Source organism: Nelumbo nucifera, chromosome 3 (assembly GCF_055504915.1).
Source record: "Nelumbo nucifera cultivar China Antique chromosome 3, China Antique-T2T, whole genome shotgun sequence".
NCBI classification, from domain to species: Eukaryota; Viridiplantae; Streptophyta; class Magnoliopsida; order Proteales; family Nelumbonaceae; genus Nelumbo; species Nelumbo nucifera.
In genome coordinates this window covers 36,586,144-36,606,954 of record NC_142651.1, presented here as the reverse complement: position 1 = coordinate 36,606,954, position 20,811 = coordinate 36,586,144, and the positions used below count along the sequence as shown (strand labels likewise).

The 20,811-nt window shown below is 38.2% G+C and overlaps 2 protein-coding genes across 5 annotated transcripts; both read left to right on the top strand.

Moving 5' to 3' along the window:
* The first annotated feature begins 425 nt into the window (after positions 1-425).
* On the top strand, positions 426-13,847 carry PRR5 (two-component response regulator-like protein). Of its 4 annotated transcripts, XM_088900933.1 has the most exons (9): positions 808-949; positions 1,561-1,639; positions 3,905-4,066; positions 4,178-4,308; positions 4,415-4,570; positions 5,421-5,589; positions 5,778-6,141; positions 8,491-9,298; positions 13,282-13,847. In XM_088900933.1, the coding sequence occupies exons 2-9, from the start codon at positions 1,627-1,629 to the stop codon at positions 13,375-13,377; spliced, it is 1,899 nt and encodes a 632-aa protein (XP_088757059.1). In that variant the 5' UTR covers positions 808-949; positions 1,561-1,626; the 3' UTR covers positions 13,378-13,847. The 4 variants fall into 4 exon arrangements, with proteins under 4 accessions (XP_010251440.1, XP_088757059.1, XP_088757061.1 ...); XM_010253138.3 differs by lacking the exon at positions 1,561-1,639 and having other exon boundaries at positions 426-949; XM_088900935.1 differs by lacking the exons at positions 808-949; positions 1,561-1,639 and adding an exon at positions 1,673-1,697.
* A 2,364-nt stretch (positions 13,848-16,211) lies between these two features.
* Positions 16,212-17,405, top strand: LOC104593359 (Late embryogenesis abundant (LEA) hydroxyproline-rich glycoprotein family). The gene has a single exon (XM_010253128.3). It carries the CDS (start codon positions 16,509-16,511, stop codon positions 17,130-17,132), a length of 624 nt encoding a protein of 207 aa, XP_010251430.1. The 5' UTR covers positions 16,212-16,508; the 3' UTR covers positions 17,133-17,405.
* The last annotated feature ends 3,406 nt before the right edge of the window (positions 17,406-20,811 follow it).

The window sequence follows — 20,811 nt, the reverse complement described above, 5'->3', positions numbered from 1 at the left end:
GAAAATATCCAAACTGGTGACCCAGGGTGGGACACCTCAGCGTCTCAGCGTCAATCCTCAATCTCGCCCATCGCCAATCAAAACCAACTTTAAGATGTCTTTACGCTTAGTAAAGAATGCTATAATTATTTTTGGACAAATTTACCCCCTCTCAATAAAAAGGCTGAAAAGATGATTGAATTTGAGAAGGAAAAAAAAAAAATAAAAAAATAATAATAATAACAATAACCAAAGGGAGCCATAGCACATCATAAGAAAGCTAATATTTGTATTGTGGCCGGTATATTTATAAATATAATAACTGTCCTCTGCGTTTTCTAAAGGAGAAAGAAAGGGGTAATTTTGGAATTATATTTAAAATAACCGACATTGTCAATTCATCCAACCTTGTTTGTTCATTTATTTTGCGTAGGTCCCTTTGTTTTTTAATTTTTTATCTCAAGCCTGAAGGTTGACGCTTGACACAGAGGTATCAAGATATTTTTGCGGACTCCACGGCTCTGAATCAAAGTAATCGATCTATGACTCTGAGGCGGTTTCTGCTGGAATCGGAACGAGCCATCGTTCTACCTTTTGATCTTGATCCTTAAATCTGTGCTAGTTCAGCGGTGTTTTTGATATTCTGCAAAGTGGTGGTGGTGAATTTTGCAGCACATGCAGCTCTAGGGGATGACGGCAGATTATTGTTTTGTTATTATCCGGTTTGAGATTAGGGTTTAGGAAGAAATGGGTGAATTTACTGTAAGTAGTGAAGATGCAATGGAAGTGGTGTTGCAGGAGGAGGAAGGGGAGGGAGAGACACAGGAGGACAAGAAGAAGGACAGCTCTGCAACTATGGTTAAGTGGGAGGAAATTTTTCCTCGGATGTTTCTCAGAGTACTGTTGGTTGAAGCCGATGATTCGACTAGGCAGATTATCGCCGCACTTCTCCGAAAATGTAGTTACAGAGGTTAGTTTTCATTTGGTTTTACGTATTTTTCTTCTTTTCCTCCATACCTTTCAATTCTTATTTGGTTATTTCTTCTCCCCCTTTTGTTTGGCGATGGCTGGGTTCTAGTGGTTTGGAGACTAGAGCATGTGGTACAGGATTTCAGGCGGAAAGCTGAAATACTTTTTAATTATTCTTTATTTAATCCTTTTGGGGACTATATTTTTCGTTGAATTGCCCCTTTTTTTTCCTTTTCATTTGGTTTCTAAAGCTTTGATCCATAGTTCTGGATGGAGGACCAAGAAGTGTATTCAATGGTACTTTAGTTTTAAGTTGATGTCCATTTGTTTAATGTTTGGAAATTTGTGAAGTTTACTGTTTATGTCACCTGGTGTCACTGGGAGGTCAGAGGGTTCGATGTTGTCGTTGGATCTTTATATTTTCAAATCTATGTTCTTGGATATTATTTACAACACGGACGTGGTATGTAAACAAATTCATGGGAAGAGCCGTGCTTAGTGTGCAAGCTTGTAATACTTCTTCCATTTTCAACTCCTTTAACTTAATGGGCAAGTGGTCGTTTTTTTGAGATCGATGGTCTGTAGTGGTAAAGCTTTTCTCGTCCTATGCAGGGTTTAGCATTTGCGCTGAGTCACGTCTGACTTGGGTGAATCTGCTTGGTTTCGTGAGGTTCCAATATGAACTGCTTGTGTGAGCTACTTACCTTCATTGCAATCTTCATGTGTGGTAGCAACTCCGCTTTAAACTGGTAATGAAGTCGTCTTGGATATTGAGACTGGGCTTCACTCTTTGGTCCTAGTTGTTGATCTTGGACAATTAGATGTGGATGGGTTGTCGATACATTTTAGGTAGGAGTAGGTCGGATCATACCCACAAGCATTAAGGGTATAATCAATTTGTTAACCAGTTGACGTACAGGCTTTAACCCAGTGTACCTGTTCATCACCATTAATATGTCAAACGTTTTTCTGTTACTTAGGCGGAAGTAATAAGAAACGATTTAATCACACATAATTTAATGATGGGTTTAGCACTCAAAATGGTGAAACAGGATTCATGTAGCCAACCCCTTATAGTTGGGACAAGGCTTAGATGATTATGATAATGTCATTTGGAAGATTCTGTGATCTTCATTGTACAGGTCAATACCATGGTATTGACTGATGAAGAAAATTCCATGGCAATAATGTTTTTGTTTTTGGTCTTGAGTCATACACTCATACATGCTACCTTTCTTTTTCTTTTTCCTCTTGAGATCTTGATGCTCCTTTCTGAGAGTTGTGACTAATATAGTTGGCTGTTAACTAGTCAATATGAGATTTGATCTCAGGAGCTGTTTGATAATGTCTGAAGTTGCTGAACTGAAAGACTTACTACTTTGTCTTTTAGCTGTTAAAATAATTAAGTAATAAATTTTTCAAGGAAATAGTGGTCTACCCAACTTCAGGTTCATCCGTTAAGGAGTCCACAACCTCCTTAAAATCTTATTCACTGCAAGACAAAGTGATAAATTTTTCAGTTCAGCATATTCAGCTGTCATCAAACGGCCCTTCAGTCAATTAGAACCTGATAAGATAAAAGATCTCCTCAAAATGAACTCATTTCAATTCCAATGTTTGAATGAATGGGACTCAGGTCTGTCTGGACAAGTTGTTGGGTCTGCCTCCTCCATGCTTTCCTAGGTAGTTGGAAGACAGTTGCTTGTAGGTTGAACCTTGAAGCTGTTGAATTGATTCATTTAGGTGGCAGCCTATATAATGACAAGCCATCTAAAGATATAAGATTTGTGTTATTTTTCTTGGGGAACTACCAGGTACCAAGTCAACAACTATCTATGCAGTTAATTCTTTTTCCTTTTTTGTTAATCAATACTGCACTATTTTACCACAGGTTACTCAGGCATCAGTGAGGTTGATGGCAGACTGTTTTTTTTTTTTTTCAGTAATTTGTCTTGATCCAATGGTCCTGTAATTTCTCCAGTTGCCAATTCAGGAGGTGAAGGTAGTAATTGGTCCAAGTCTGTCAAATCATGGGTGCATTGCAATGTTTTAAAAGGCATATGAAGCTTATGCCTTGAGGTTCACCTAGAGGTGAGGCTCAAGGTAAATGCCTCAAGGTTCAACCTTGAGGCTTGAAGCTTGAGCAGGTGTAAACAGCACAATTCCCAATCCCCATACAGTGGGATGCCCTATTAAGAAAATGCATTTCATAGTGTGTGTGTATGTGTCTCTGACATTTAAAAAATTTTAATATTAATTCTAGGGTTTTTAGGAACGCATTTAGTTTCTTTAAAGCTCTTGATATTCTTACTGTCCTTGCCTATGTTATCATCCATTCCTTTACATTACTCTTCCTATATAAAGACGTACCCATCCTTACAATATTTATGTACTTTTAATCATATTAATTTCAGATTTTTTCTTAAAGAAATGGCAATTGTAGTAGTTTAAGTGTACAGATGCTTTATCACGTGCTTCTTGTGGAACAATTTGACATTGCAATAACTGCAGGTTATAGAGCAGAGAAGTATTGATGTACCCATTCTTACAATATTTCTATACTTTTCATCATATTAATTTCATATTTTTTCTTAAAGAAATGGCAATTGTAGTAGTTTAAGTGTACAGATGCTTTATCACGTGCTTCTTGTGGAACAATTTGATATTGCAATAACTGTAGGTTATAGAGACAGAGAAGGATTGTTTCCTCATTCACTTTTGTCTTTTTATGTGGAAATTTCTGTCATAAATCTTATGGAGTTGTAACTTTTGTAACTTGATTCCTTTTCAGTATTGAATTTTCAAAGATGTGTTTATTTTTCCACATGTTACTTTCTCTGTCTCTCTTTCTCTCTTGATAATTCTGATATCTGTTAAGATGCTTCTTAGTGTGTAAGATGGATCACACTCCTGGAACAGAAAATAAATCTTCTTCTTTATTATTGTGTTTTCACAGTTTCTGCAGTTCCAGATGGCTTAAAGGCATGGGAAGCACTGAAAGGGAGACCTCATAAGATAGATCTCATTTTGACAGAAGTTGAGCTGCCATTAATATCTGGATTTGCTCTTCTGACTTTAATAATGGAGCATGAGATCTGCAAAAATATTCCTGTTATAAGTATGATAAATTGAAGAGAAATCTTTTGGATAATATTCTTATTCAGTTTTAGTTTTGATCATTGTGAAGCTCTTATTTAAATAACTTTGTATTTCTTTGTTGATCATGCAGTGATGTCCTCACATGATTCAATTAGCATGGTTTTTAAATGCATGTTGAGAGGTGCTGCTGACTTTCTCATCAAGCCTATCAGGAAGAACGAGCTAAGAAACTTGTGGCAGCATGTCTGGAGAAGACAGACTGTATGTCTTAAGCCTCGCATTTCTTGTTGGAAAATTTTCTTTCTAGGTTATTTTGGTGCCTAGAGATTCGGATTCAAACTGAATCTTGGCTTGTTTGTACTATCAGTCAACAGGTAGTGGACATGGTCATCAAGAAGGGAGACCTGTACAACAGAAAGTTGAAGCTATTTCTGAAAACAATGCTGCAAGTAATCATTCAAGCGATTATGTTGCTAGAACACAGAAAAATAAGCAGTGTAGTGAGAAAGGAAGTGATACTCAAGTAAGTGTTTTCCTGTATTCTAGTCTTTGATAGTAAAGCAATTTTTCTGCTTCAATCAGTATCAGCCGGCATCATATCTTTGGACGAAGGCATGTCTCTCTGCTCTGGCAGGGATGGGGAATAATTTGGATACCCAATCGAGTTCAGGGATGGGGAGTGAAATCCCCACCCAACCCAAACACGAATGTGTGTGTATTAAATTTTGAAAATAGTTCTGTATAATTACCATAGTGCCACTCCATATATGTTCTTAACCCCACAAATTGGGCCCTAGCCTCCTAAATTCTGCCTCCCTCCATTTCCCACAACTGAAACTCTTCTTTCTGCTCCAGCTGTCCAGTGCACCCAAGTTGTAGTCTCCTTATCAGTTCAACTCAACTAGATGTTAGTTAAGTTCTAAACCAATTTAGATTAGTGATTTTTTTTTATTTCTTTTAAGTAAATTGGGGATTAAGGTTCATTTTTCTCCCAGATGGGGATGGGGAGTATAGTCTCCACCCTGAACCTGCCCTGTTGCCATTCCTATGTAGTTGTGATTGTTCTGTAAACCTGTGGACACATCTGAGAGGTTGTTTTAGGTTGTCCATCTGCTGTTGTAAATTGTAATTTGGTATTAATCATGAGAGGCACCAATTGATTGGGTATTTTGTTAGTAACAAGTATTATCTGAATTATTATGCTCGTGGATTGTTGGATTGATACCAAAGGATACAAGTGTTATAAAATAGTAAGTTCCAGGATATATGGTAATATGTTTGTTGTAAAAAAAGCTAAAGTATCCTTCCTTTTCAGTTATATCAGTTACATGAGGTTTTACATAGAGATTGCATGTTTTCCACGTGTTCTGCAGAGCTCTTGTACAAAGCCAGACAGACAAGCTGAGAATGCCTACATACAAAATATGCAGGATCAATTGCAGCCAAAACGTAGGAGTGCTTCTCCTGTGAGTGACAGCCACATACAAAAACATGGAGGGTGCATTGATCAGAACTTGCTTGTTCATGAGAATAGAACAGAAGGTATGATGTGCTTTCTTGTTTTCATGGCCAAATATTGTTCTCCATTTGCTCAGTCCTGTATCCTGTTGATTTTATTTGTAATTGGGCATTTGGGCATCTTGTAACTACTTATGTAGATAAATCAATTATATTGGGATCATGACTGCGACCTTAGAATGAAATTAATAAATTAAATATGTTATTTCCAGGAAAAGACCAGGATTATGTGAGAATGATTACCCATTCTGATGATGTTGCTCCAGAAACTCAAAGTGAAGATGTTTATATCAATACCAAGACTCAGAGTGGCTACCATGAAAAGGTGCCTCTGAGAGAGGCAATTGACTTGATTGGAGCATTTGATAACCACCGAAGTTATGATAATACCTACAGGACAGTTCAAGAAGTTGTTTCCTGTGATACAAAAATTAAATCTGGTTTAGATGATGATCAATTGGGCCCTACCCCACTATTGGAGCTTTCATTGAGAAGATCCTATACCATTGATCCTGAGAAACAAAGGACTGACATAAGGCATGCATTAAACCATTCAAATTTCTCAGCCTTTTCATGGTGAGTTTCTGTTTCATGTGTTTCATCCATTTTATTATGAAACATTACTTTTGAGCAATTGCAATGAAGCTAAATTGGCATTCTGCTTAGTGAATCATACTTCTTCAGTAGCCTTTTAACCAAAGTTCTAAACTAAATTCTAATGCACGCACAGAGACAAGCTTTTTCTCCCAAAAGTCCAGATGGGCAAGTTTTTTTCCTATTATCTGTTATCCTGATAGACTTGTATTTTGTCTCTGTCATTTGCTTATGATGAATTACATACTTATTGGGAAATGCACATGGTAGTGCTGATTGCCTGATTGTGCCAGTTAGAAAAATGTGCAAACTGTAGTAGAATGCATTGGAGTAGGCGGCAAGGTAGTTCTGCCCACATACTCTAAAATTGCTTAAGGTGTAGTAGAATGCATTTAAGTTGTAACTCACTCTTAGTATAACTTTTTTTTTTGGTAGTAAATATAAAAGAAAAATTATCAAGAGTAGAAAAAGATTACAATTAAAGGTGATAAGGAATCACCCATAAAAAAGAAAAAGAAAACCTGAACCTGATCTCCTCTTCTAAGCAACAGAGATAAGAATCCCAAGGCCCAAAAAGGAACAACAAAACACCCTATCCTGGCTACATCAGACCCCCAAAATACAGACAACAAAAGACTCAAACCCTTTAACTTCCAAAACCTTCTGCCTATCCACCTGACTCACCAAAACCAAACCTCCAAACCTGGATTAAGTACTAAACTCAAAGATCACGTCTTCAACTTAAAATTGTATCATTATCTCATACAATTACTGAACCTCTCCATGGGGCCTGTACAGAACATTCCAGTGTTCAGGTTTGGAGGTTTCCAATGTTCATTTCAGGCCTTATGAGTACATAACCAATTGCAACTTAAAATTGTATCACTACAGTAGACAGGTCAAAATTGGTGGTATCTAGGGGAACTGGGTCAAGGATTTAAATTTCTCAACGTATCAGGGTATATTGGCCGATACGTATTGTATCGGGCCCCCTCCGATAGGCCCCTATACTTGGTGTTTCGGGGTCCCACCCATTTCAGGGGGTATACGGGCCTTAAACCAATCCCCTGAACCAAGTTCGAAGAAAAAACTAAAAAAAAAAAAAAAAAAAAGCTTCAATACAGTCTGATATGCCCCAGTCGGCGTATTGGACTGTAATGATATTTTGAACCTTGAACTGGGTAAATGTATGTGGTACTGGTTGTGGTGCTAGAGGAGGAACTGCTCCTTAAAATGTTGATTTTGGTGAGGTGGTAGTAGAGAAATAGGGGGAGGTCCGCTATTGCTCAGACTCCTCCTAAATGGACAATGTGTTGTGTTGAACATGCATCTGGGTCCAACAGTCCATGGCTTGAGGGCACTTAACATTTCCTTTCATCTCCTAGTTTATTTTACATAAACGAAGAACTACTCTACAAGACGAATCCACATTTTGTATATAATGCCACTTATTAGTAACAAAAGAAACATTTTTTGGAGGTATATAATATTATAATTCTATAAAGAAATATTCGGGTAAAAAGGAATATTCTATAAAACAGTTGTAAGGCCAACTATGTTGTATGGAGCAGATTGTTGGGCAGTTAAGAAACATCTCCAAAAAACGAGTGTCAGAAATGTGTATGCTTAGATGGATGAGTGGTAAAGCTAGAAAGCATAGGGTCAAAAATAAAGTCATGTGAAGGAACCTAGAAGCGGCACCAATAGATAAAGTGAAAGGGAAAAAATGTGCAGAAGACCCTACACAGCACCTGTTAGAAGAATGTGATCTGTTACAAGTTGACGGGCTTGGGTGGAAGTAGTAAAAAATGATTTGTGTGCACAGGGAAGGAAAATAGTATTCATCATTCGTAAAGAGTATGAAAATCCCTTTCATTGAGCCCCTTCATCTTGTAATAATGTGGCATTGGCTAAATCAGCTAAGAGAAATTTTGACCAGACTTGCATACCCTTCCACCTAAACAGTGAAACCAAAGTCCTGTTCTTGTAGAATATGATATTCAATATGAATAATATTTCTAAGGACATCTTGTCCTTTTAACTTTTCTAATTGTAACTTAGATATTGGGCCTAGATGAGAAACAGAAGCTGTTTTCTTGGAGTGCATGAATGCATGTGCATTCCTTCTCACATTTTCTTTTAATGTCTGTTAGCAATGCATACTTTAGAAGGAATAAATTTGAATTTCTGTTTAACTGCAAGCCTGACATCTACACAAGGCACATAGAACAGTCCTCAAGGTGCATATTCAAAATTTGCTCAAGGAAAATAAAGCTAACGATGTTAATACTTAAACCTGAGTCATGCTAAATTTAGGGTTCTTTTCTGCAGGTATAATAACAGAGTTATGCAGCAATGTGTTCCATTATCGGCCAGTTGTGCTACTGAACAAAGTGAACGTTCAATTAACTCCGATAAACAGTTGTCAAGACAAGATAATGCAAAAACTTCTGATGCTTCTCAACAGAATGGTATCAGTTCGAATAATAATCATGAATCTATGACCTCTCTCGTTCGTCAGTCTGGCCCATCTGAAACAGTATTTCGATGCTCTCCACTAGGGGTTGTTCATATGCCAGTTTCAGTTAGGAGTATGACATTTGATGATTTACGTTCAAGCTATGGTGCTCTGATTCCACCTATATTTTATACACAATCAAGTCCAATTCCAGTATGGGGTCAAAGCAGCCCAGTCAACCAGTGGGAACTCACTGTGCCCCTGAACTCATCTCTGCATTCAAATCCTGAAACTTGCAATTCCAGACAAGGTTACCATCCACATAGTCAAAATGAAAATTATGCTAACAAACATAAAGTGCATGAGCTGGAGGAGCACAATATGGAATCTGCAGAGCATCCAGGGGATGTTTCACCTGCAACTGGTAATAGTGCAAGTAGTAGTTTATGTAATGGTGCTGTTAGCCATCTTAACAGCAGTGGTTGTGGAAGCATTTGCAATGGAAGCAATGGGAATGTCACTCCAGCTGCTGCTGGTAGGACTACTACAGAGAGTGAGACTGATGAGTGCATCTTCATTCATGATGGGATTAGGGGAATAAATTCTCATCGCTCTACTGAAAGAGAAGCTGCTCTCACTAAGTTTCGGTTGAAGCGGAAAGAGAGATGCTATGAGAAAAAGGTATTCTGATCTATATTCTAATTATTGTTGCTGTTAATGTTATTCTTCCTATTTTTACTATTATTGCTGTTCCCTAATTAACTTACAGATGAGTCTAGTGCCATTAGTCTTTGTGTGTGAGACTGTGAGTCTAGGGCCTTAACACGTGGGAGGATAGCTTTTGATTACTGCTTGAATGCACTGCAAAGTATAGAATTGATCCAAACATATTGTTTTTGTTGTTGTCATCATCTTAGTAATAGTAATTGCAATAATGAGAATAATCCTTAAACCTCCCCTTATTTTTACCTTAAACAATTCAACCATTAGCCTTGATGGAATGTGGGCAATGTTTGAAATACCCTTAAAACCAAGTTCAATTTAAGGAAGAATACCACCTCTCACATTCTGAACAGTAAAAACTGGTGAAGACTACACTATCTCCTTTGCTATTTTAGTAAGAGAATCTCCAGCAGAGTACTCTCCTCTGGAAACTTTGTTTCTGGTAGTGGTATCACCACCTCCTCATGGAGTACATCCGTCTCTCTTTCTGCTCCTCAATTGGCTTATCGTAGTATTAAATGCCTTCCATGTTATGAGTTTGATTGTAGTTGGATAATTGGTCATTATAGAGAGTAATATCACATTGCTAACATTTTCTTTGCTGAAAATCAAAAGGAAAAGTCTTATCTAGAGAATTTTATATGTAGATTAAGATCATGGCTTTTCTCTTTAAAGTTACTTCTAGAAAGATTATGCCATTGTAGATGATTTGTAACAAGAGTCTTGTGCTGGATTTCCTGTTTTTGGAGAAAACAAGGCTCTATTGGAGCTAGGGGTGAAAGTTGGATTGCAAGAGTTGAAGCTTCCAATTACATTTGGCTTGGGCCTATCCAAAATTTAACAAATGCTCAACCCAACCTAACCCAAGTTACACCCCTAATTAGAGTAGGCCCATCTAAGATGGTTTGTAATATTTAGGCCTATGGAAATAAAATTTATAGAATGTTAGATTCTTGTTTGTCATTCCTCCATCAAGAGGCCCAAAATCCAATGCAATTATATTTGGTTGGAAGGTGCTGTTATTGCTGTTCCAAAATGACATTTAGGTTACTGATTTGCTTCTTGGAAGTAATAACTTGTTAAAGTCAATAGTCTGCGGTACACAAAGAAACATCATTGCCTGTACACCCACCAGATCAAGAAAGTGGTTTTCTGGGACATTTCTTCTTGTCATTTCCCACTTTCTTGAAATTGAAGTCAATATACATTCAGAGAGAGATTTCCCAGCATCTATGGCCTGTCTTTGAATAAAAACAAAACCATTTCTCAATGTTTAAAGCCTGAAACCTTGGGACTAGGATGAGATTTGGGTTATGAAGAGGGCTTAGGGGTTATAAATCAAGCAAGGTTTTGCAACTCATCTCCCTCCTAGAAGGCATTTATTTGGATCTGTCCAAACCTGATGGTAGAATTTGGGTTACTTGGTCATCTGGTATATTCCCTTGTTCTTCTTTCTTCCATTCTTTGCTTCTTACAGCCTCTCTCCCTAGGGCTTTCTTGGTTAGAGCCATTTGGCTTGGTTCTACTCCACAAAAGTTCAGGATGTTCTGTTGGGAGGTTTACCATCAGAACATACATACATGTGATCCTACGGAAGAGAATACTAATTGATGTTTGTCTCCTGATATTTGTTTCTTATGCATGGCAAGTGGTAAAACTACTTTCGACCTACTGATCTCCTACCCTTTCACTTTTGGCATTTAGGAGGAGTTTTTTTCTTGACCTTTTTGGACATAGGTGGTTTTCTCCAAGGGATACAGAGAGTCTGTTCAAACACAGTTTCTACTTTCTACAATCACAAGAAGGTGGACTAGAGTGGCTGTACTATGGTCATTTTGGGAAGAAAAAGGAAATCTCAAATTCTCAAGGTGGAAAATCACTAAAAAAGAAGCATTGGTGGAAAACATAATGATTCAAGTGACAAAAAATAAATCAAAGTAACTTCCCTGTTGAAGCATTTCTCTATGATGACATAACTAGAGGATGGAAACAGATTGCAGACTCATCTTCAAGCAACAGTGCACTATGTTGTTTGTCTCCACTGCCATTAGATTTAGATTGGTTAAAACTTAATTTTGATGGATATAGCATGGGTGATGCAGGGCAATCAGGTGTAGGGGAATTTTCAGGAACTATGAGGGAGCACTTTTGACCATTTACTCAGGCTCTATATGCCAAGGAAACTCAATAAAGGCAGAGTTAATGGCATTATTATATGGACTGAAATTAGGGAGAACTTGTAACTACACTGATCTGATTGTGGAAGGAGATTCGAAAACTGTTGGATGGCTAACATATCACAATCCTGGTTCATGGTGTTACATAGGCAGAATATAGGTGGTGATGAACTTGAGCTTCCCATTCTCCATGGGTTCAGTTTTCCATGCTTTGTCGAGGTTCACTTTAATGCGGATTAAAGTTTTCATCAAATCACAGTTTTGAGCTGTGTTGGTCATCTTTGGGGAGATTGGGGAGACTGGAACTGTCCACCACTTAATATCCTTCTGTTTCCATTACTATTGTTGTGCAAGTTGACAGCAGTGTTTTAAAGGCATGCCTGCGCCTCACCTGAACCAAGCAATGTTTTAAAAGGTGTGCTTACTTCTTAGGTGTAAAGGCATGAACATTGCCTGAACCCAGGCACAGCCCCTTTCAAAAGCCATGTGCCTGATGCACCTAGGTGTGCAGTTGGTGTGCCTTGTGCCTTAGCCTAGGTGCTTGCTTTTTTTAACTTTTAAAACAAACGAAAGTAAATATCTTTTAAATACCTAAAGCCTTAATTCTTGCAAATAGGATCTCAAATGGCAAAAGTTCCACTAAAGAAGCAACAATAATACAACTAATGTATAATCCCTAAGCTGAAAATAGAATGAGCTGTGACTAAAACCCAAAACCTCTACATGGACATTTTTGAGTTTACCTTGAAGGGGTCTTTACAGAGGGAGGTTCGATCCCTAGGATTAGGAATGCAAGATGTTTAATGTTACACCTAGCAACTTGAACTAATGTAACTAGGAGATAAATAAACATATTGAAAGTTTACTTGTCTGAATTGTTGAGTGCTTGAATCCTTTTGGTCTGATCAATATATTTGCTTTCACTTTCATTTTTCATATCAAATATGTTTTATATGTTATCCTTGTATATTTTACTTTGAGCCAATAGGTCTTTCAGAATATTTAATTTATTTGAAAATTTTAGGTTTATTTTTTTATGAATTATTGTTATTTTTTATATTTCCTTTATTTTTTTTTTCAAAAATCTGCACCTTGCTTCAAAAAGGTGCTAACCTTTCCTTGAGAGGTATTAGAAGGCTCTTGTGCTTTGTGCTTTTAAAATACTGTGATGGGGATTTTGGCATTTTCTTTGTCATTTTTGTAGGCCTGGAAGCCTGGTCCATGCCCGGCCAGGCATGGCTCATGATCACTCATACTTCCCATGCTCAAGTTGAGAAAGGGAACTTTTGGTTCTTTAATTATTAAGGTCACGTGTGATTGAATGCAGTTTATGATTTTGTCCTGCCACATCAACCGACAGTGAAGGTCATAGCCAACCTTTGGTGATGGTGTAATGATCATCATCATTGTTATCAACAACAATAATTGATATTTGTTGCATGATCCTTCATCAATGGTATACCATTGTTCATGTGGTTTGACTATTGGTAAATTTAGTCTCCAGCCTACAATGGATGGGGATATCTCAAAGGGCGTTGGAATCACTGCATATTCTGTATTCACCTTTTTCTATTTGTCTATCTTGTTAACTTGTACAATGGATTGCATCAATCAAATGGTCCTGTTATATTGGCTGTGCTGTATCACTGTATGCAATAAACTAACTATATAAGAGCTGGTTGCTTAGTTTTCTTATTTGGAACATCAGCTCATCTAGGTCTAATTTGTTTGCATAATTTGTGTATCATGGATTTTTCTACACAGGTTCGGTATCAGAGCAGGAAGAAACTTGCGGAGCAGCGTCCCCGAGTGAAGGGACAATTTGTTCGCCAAATGCCCATGCAACCTTCCATCTGCTGATTTTGTTCCTTTAGTTGATTCGTTTTTGAGAGTGGACGAGATCTTTCCACCCCATCGGGGGGGTTGGAGCCATCCCTGAATGTGATGTGGATGGACCACTGTTGCGGAATTTCTCAGATTATGTAGTTTAAATTATATGCACCTTTTGTTTTGTTGACAGTTGTGCAAGTAGAAAGATGGTGAGGATAGGAGTTGTGAAGATGCCTGTGAATATCTTGTTTGGAATGCAGTCTTTTATTTTATAGACTGTAAATAGTATTGTAACTAGTCACAGCTCACAGGTGCTTTTCTCTGTCTCTAGTGTTTTTTTTCCCATATTTTTTCTTGTAGGTCAGTTCTTGTAGTATTATGTGTATATCGGTGGATAATTCGACTCCTAGGCTTGCAACTTGCATTCTTGTAAATGTATTGATGCTTGGATAGGGATTGTTGTATTCATGAATTCATGCTTCCACATTACAGATTGGTGCTAGAAAGAGGCTTTATGTTTTTTCAAGAACAACTATTCAACTGATTTCAGAGCTCTGCAAGGGGGCATTAGTTTGTTGGATTTTGAGAGGGTGGATGTTGGTCAATGGGATTTTGGTTTCCATCGATCAAGATACCCGTGTTCATTTTTCATATTTATGTGGGGTCTATGGATTCCTGAGAATCACTTATCTGGGTAAGTGATACTTATTTCTCGGGTGAGTAATTAACTTTTTCATCTAAGGGAAAGTTGTCTTGGATGGGACAAAATTGCCTCTTTTAATAAATAATTTTATTTATTTGAAAAATAAAAGAAATGGGTAAGTGTCATTTCCCCGGAAACACATGTTGGGTAAGTGAAGTAACTTCTCGAAAAGCAAATGGGGCCTAAAAGGGTTCTTTGAAGGGTGCAAGTATTGAGAATCAACTTGAGATGGATGTTGACAATTTGCAGTCCAAGTGAAGCAAAGGATATTCCAAAGCTTTTCCCTTGAGTTCCTGTTATGAGTAAACATCCAACGGGGTGATTGCGTGGATTTACTCAATTACAACCCACCATGTGTAAAAGGTGTGGAAAGTCGACTATAAATCTTTCATGCCAACTCTGACGGTCAACCTCATTTATCCATATGTCGGTGAAAGGTATTGCTTTTTCCATTCTCTTTTCCTTTCCTTTCCCCTCCGATTAAAAAAAAAAAAAGAAAGAAAAGCCCATCCCAGCCCAACCTTCCATTCTTTTCATTATATTTTTTGAAGTTTTATGGCTTTCTGGTTTTTATTTTTCTTCTCATCAAGTCCAAGATCCATCAACCATCAATCATAAACCGTGTTTATTGAAAAATAGGGGGCGGCCCGGTAGTCTTTCCATGTAGTCACGAACGAGAGTCGAGTGGCCTACTCAACTCAAGTTCGTTTCACTTGGCTTGATTGGGCAGGCACGAGTTTGTTGACCATTCCAACAAAGATGCTGTCATATATTTATTTTATTTTCAATTGGACTTACTTTTGGTGCAAATGATATCCAAAAATCCGAGAAAGGAATTTAACCGTGACAGATCGGATTTTACTTCATCGCTGGTTTTGGTAGAATATTTTACGTGGATGCAAATAAGAATGATTTTAAGCTCAATCCATTTGTACTTTTGTAGCCTTACCCTTAGCAATCAGAAGCAAGATATAAAAGGTCCCAACTCTACGTTTTTAATTTTAGAGTTGAAGATGTTTGAGACCCACCCCCGCACCTCTCGAATTTCGATGTGTAATTTTGCTCCAACGTCCCGCAATCGTTTACTCTAATTTTGTTATTTAATTAATGTAGTAGGATTTATTATATGTACTAAGCAGCATCTTAATGACTTGTTGTTGAAACTTGAAAGACCAATTATTTTTCCGATTTTTTTTTAAGCCACTGGGGGCCCACTTGGATTCTAGATCCATATTGTTTATTCCAAGTTTTGAACGCTCATGTACCGAAGACTGTGAGTCTCTCTCTTAATAAATGCCACACAGACACAGCCCCCAGGCGCACAGCAAAGCCTCGGAGTCGGAGATCCACCTAGGTGCTGGGCCTCCCGCCGTGATACGTGGTGGTAGTTCATCATCTCCATGCACCACGATCTGTAATAAGTTAAAAAAAAGTCTGATCTCTCTGTGTCAGCGTCAATGGTGACAACCTTAAATTCGTTGATTAGATAGACGCGTGGACTATTTCATCGTTCACTTCTACTCCTGCTAAGTAAGTTGTAACACTACATCTACATGATACACGTGCTGCCGTGCAGTGCATTAATAAGATTTGAAAGGAGAGGAAGAGCTATTTGTAATTGTGTAGTAGTGAGTGAATCCAGTCTTCACACCCCCCACCCGTCCGGTTCCATGCTTCCATTCAGTGGTGACTGGTGAGGAACCAATCTATCAGTGCCGAGTGCGTGAGAATATAGCATCTTTAATATTAGGTTAATAAAAAAGGCTAAACAAAAGCAGACACACAATGGAAATCCAACGTACACCACTGGTTTGGAATTCTTCATGGACCCACCTACAGCTACATGTACTGACAGCTATTTGGGGCCCACCCATATGAAATGACACAATTGTAATATATACGGTGTATCTGTAGTAATAAATGCATGGAAGGTCGCTTCTATACCTAAATCTAATAGGATATGGGACGCACCAAAAACTCAAAAAGAAAGGCAACAAATCAGAGTATCAGACAAGACATATAAGAAAAAGAAAAAAGAGAAAACACAAAAGATAAAAAAAAAAGAAGGTCCATCGTCCATTGATTCAATATTTCGTACAAAATAATTATATTATACAAATTCACAAAAAGAAAAGCACTTTAGTGGTAGAAGATTTGAAGCAGCAGCAGCAGCGGGCAGCAGCTAGCATCCGCAGAAGAAGACGACCCAATTCTCCCACTCCACTTTTATTCCAACTGTCAATGAGATTCCTTTTAAGGCTTCAACTTTTCCTCGCTCATTCGCCACGATCACCATCCACAGATCCACTCTTCTAAGTTTTCTTTTTCCCACGAACCACCTTTTTACTCCCATGTCGATCTCTGGCAGGTGGCAGGTGCGCGCTAGCTATATAAACCTTTGGAGTCTCCCAACGTAGCTGAAGAGAAGAAACCGGAAAAAGAGACCCCGGCCGGTAAGATGACCGAAGGTGGGTCTAAAGGCGGGGGAATGGTTTCTCGTTACGCACCCAGCGACGCCCGTCGCTTTGCCTGCACGTTCATAGTCGTATTTTTAATTTTAGCCGGTGTAACCGCTCTTATAGTATGGCTTGTATATCGTCCTCACAAGCCTCATTTCACGGTCGTAGGCGCCGCAATATACGATCTTAACATGACGTCCTCGACGATCATGTCCACCACCATGCAGTTCACGATCGTGACTCGGAATCCAAACAAGCGAGTTTCCATATACTATGACCGGCTCTCGGCGTACGTGTCGTACCGGAACCAGGCAATAACACCGCCGGCCATGTTGCCACCGCTGTTCCAAGAGACGCGCAGCACGGTGGCCTTGTCGCCGATGATGGGAGGTCCAGTGGTGCCGGTATCAATGGAGGTTGCGAATGGGTTGGTGATGGACGAGGCGTACGGGGTGGTTCCCTTAAGGCTGGTGGTGTTGGGGAGGTTGAGATGGAAAGCTGGAGCATTTAAGAGTGGTCACTATGGGATATACGTTAAATGTGACATGTTGGTGGGCTTGAAGAAGGGTTTTGTAGGCCAGGCGCCTTTGCTTGGATCCCCAGATTGTAATGTTGATATATAACTAACTAGACACTTCTTCTTCTTCATCTTTCCTTTTCTTCTTTTTTTTTTAATTGGTTAATTAGCTTTTTCTTTTTTCTTTTATTTTCTTTCTGTTTGTCTGTTTTTTACTTTGCATGTACAATGGTGTCTCATCACTTGCCACACCGACGGCGACGGCGACGGTGGTCTTCTTCTTAGAGAGTAGGAGATGAGTTATTGTGTGGTTGAGCTATCCTCATTCCTCGAGTAAGGAGGATATAATGAATAAAGGAAATAATCTATTTACTTGTTATTTTGAGTCGTAAATTACCAGCAAGAAAAAGAAGATATATATATATTCTGAGTGGCAACACCACCACTAGCACCGACACTCTTGATAGTGAGTGGTCATTGCTGCTAACTCTAGTCCGTCTCGATTCTAGCTTTTTTTTTTTTATCTCACGCTTCATTTAGGAGTGATTAAATTCGTGGAACAAGTTAGCAGTATTTTATTGTGGTTACTTCGCCAACAAGTACTGATTTTTGGGTTTTTCTCTTAATTTACTACCTCGTCACTTCATGAGTATTCGCTATTCAGTAGACTGTAGAGGCTTGGCTCGGATCGGATCTTATTACGAACGAAAATTGCCCCCACGGCCCTATCCCCCTCCGGCGTATTGGGTACGCTTGGCTCGGTAGCGTCGTTTGCCTGAAATGAAATCTATTACACTTTTTTTTTTGTCCTTGTTCTTGTAGTTATCCTACACTTCCCATTTAGGTGTGGCACTGGGCCACTGGCAGGTGTCTAACTACATGTGCGGGAAAGTTCAACTGATCTGAGTCGTACACGTGTCAAGGTCTCAATGTAAGACAAAGTCGAGATGCTGAGTGCAATGCCAGCTTGTCTTCTTCACCTTGACCTTGAGGTTCACGACGATGGAAGTAACCAATACCAAATTAATTACCAACTTCCCCAATTGAAATTGAAAGTTAGTAAGTTACAATACCGACCTTATTCCTTCATATATAAGGAACTAGAAAAGGAAAAGGAGGATGCTTCATGCTTGATTTCTCACCGGCAAATTTGAAACTTCGCTTCAATTGCATGGTTAGTGAATTAATTAAATAATATTTATAAAGGCAATGAATGAAGAAGATTGAAGACCCGACCGTAGAATCAAATCTCATCGAAACGAAACTTGAGGTTCTGGAATGTGATTGACGGGGGGTTGGGTTGGGTATCTGATTCGACTCGGTATTTTTTGGTAGTTGCTTTCCTAGCTACCTCCTATCGGTATCGGTATATGATGCAGTCATGCAGATGCCTCAGAAATCAGAATATTATATTAGGCGCTCTACTTCTCTACTCTACACTCAAATTAAAGTTCTCTCTTTCTCGCTCGCTGAAGTCCTTATCTTGTATGTAGTGGATGCTTATTCTAATTTATCTAAGGAAAAGGAAAGTGTGGAACGAATTAAGTAAAGAAAGAAGATCTAAAGTACATAAGTCACTGCCCCACTCCTTGTTTCCTTTGGCTTTGGCGAAATAATTACACATTATTTCGCTTCGCTCCATTGAGGCGTTGATCAATGCCGCGCCCTAATAAACTAGAAGATAGACATTAATTATTATAGGGTAAACGAATTTGACATGGTGTACGTATCCACCCCATTCATTAATATTCACTTCCTCATCATCTAGCTACTTTCTCTTTTGACCTCACCCTCTGCTAAACAATTATCCTGGGTCCCCTGAGGGAAAAAAAAGAGAATTAGATAGGTATTCACATCTTCTGGCTGTCTCCATTTTTATAAGAAACTGACTCAATGGGGCTGAGCTTGCTTGATTCATCTTGATGAAGCTGTCTCCATTTTGGTTTTATGTTCTTGAAGATAGGGATGCAAGTTGGACCCATTTTGATCGGGTTGAACTCAACCTTGACCCAACCCGAGGTTCCAAACCCCCCCAATCCTAACCTTAACCCACCCTAATCAACCGAGCCCAAATTCCCACCACCTTAACTCAATCCAACCCCACCCAACCTCTCATAGAATCTCTCAAATTGTTTGTCTTTGGTTAGCTAGAAGATTTAAACTAAACTTCTATGACCATATATTGATAACATTTTTATTGTATTTGCTTGTTTGATGTTTTTAATTTTTTTTATCAGTTATTTTAGTACAAAAATGAAATAAAGAATGTTTCCAATGATCAGAATTGATAAATCTTCTACTGAAAATCTAAAATCATAAAATCAGCAATAATAGAACATAAAATTATGAAATAAAAATCACTAATAACAAATTGCCATCAGGTTTAGGTTTAGGGCTAAAGAGTAAAGACAAATGGACTATCATAATATGTGATCCAATCCGAAGTGATCAAGTCAGGTTGGTAAAAGTCAACCCTAACCCTAACTTAATCATCAACCCAATTCAACACAGTCCAACCAAACCAAACCAAACCGACCTAATGTATTTGGTTTGGATTAATCAGGCCCAATTGTAGTACACTACTTGACATGGTAGAGGTTAAAAGATACTTTGTCGAGATGTAATAAGAAGAATAAGTATTCACGTTTGGATGAATTTTGTGCTTTGTTCAGGAATTTTTTCTAGTGGGTCCTACAATAACCTAAAGACTTCGTAAATGTCAATTGTTTTTTTTTTATTTATTTTTTATCACAACTATCCTAATTGTGGTTCGGAGAGGCCTTTGTGGCTTTGTGTTCATTTAGGAGGGCTTTCATGCAATGACTTCTAAAACCCACAAAGTCATGACTCCCTCAATAAAATCCAAAAAGTCGAAAATGGGCTTACATGGGCCCAAAAGTCAATTTACCAATGAAGCTATTGTAGTTCATAACTTATCGGAAGCAGCTCTATGCAGTTCAATCACTGCAGAAACCCTCTCCAACGAATTTTTTATATATGCAGTGTAAAAGTCAATTAAATTAGCCTAAAGATAAAATGCCTAAATTGACACCACACTCATATTTTCATTTAACTTTACTAGGATTAGGGAAAAAAAGCCTGAAATAATACTAGCTCCCCGCCTCTTGCTTTGTTTTATTATACTTGAGCTTATATGCATGCAGTTTACAATAAAATTCAAAGTATCAACACATATCGACCCGTATTGACTGATACTTATTGTGCCGATGGCTTCCCGATACACCCCTACAGGGGTTGTATCGGGTCAGACCATGATTCAGAGGGTAGCCAGGACTTAAACCGACCCCTCTGAATCGGTTTTAAAAAAAAATAAAACATAAAAAAAGTATCGATACAGGCTGACCAACGTATCAGCCTGTATTGATACTTTGAACCTTGGTTTACAATAAGAACTCTAAGATCTTAGAATAAAACAAAGTATATCCAAGGTGACAATTAATTTTGATGGTGTTAACATCATTTGGATTGGCATGGATTGTTTTAGAATTTTTTGTGCATTATTTGAATTTTCAAGATCAATTGAAATCTTGGTTGGGCTTGGAATTTTTGTCTTCGGATTGGGCTTGATTATTCTAATTTTTTGGGCTAGGCTTAACTTAGAATAGCTCAAACCTAGACCTAATCTAACTTGTTTTTTGTCTAACCATGGCCCAACCCAAATTGGCCCGACTTTAGATATAAAGATCAAAATTTCGATATGATACACTCTGTACCAGATATATCATATCGTATCTTTTAGGTTCCAAAATACCTATTTACAAGTG

Excerpts from the sequence above, each read along its gene's own strand:
- PRR5 (XM_010253138.3), top strand. The coding sequence starts at position 727 with ATGGGTGAATTTACTGTAAGTAGTGAAGATGCAATGGAAGTGGTGTTG. Across the intron at positions 4,067-4,177 it reads CAAAAATATTCCTGTTATAA|TGATGTCCTCACATGATTCA; the intron begins GTATGATAAATT and ends TTGATCATGCAG. Across the intron at positions 4,571-5,420 it reads AGAAAGGAAGTGATACTCAA|AGCTCTTGTACAAAGCCAGA; the intron begins GTAAGTGTTTTC and ends CGTGTTCTGCAG.
- LOC104593359 (XM_010253128.3), top strand. The coding sequence starts at position 16,509 with ATGACCGAAGGTGGGTCTAAAGGCGGGGGAATGGTTTCTCGTTACGCA.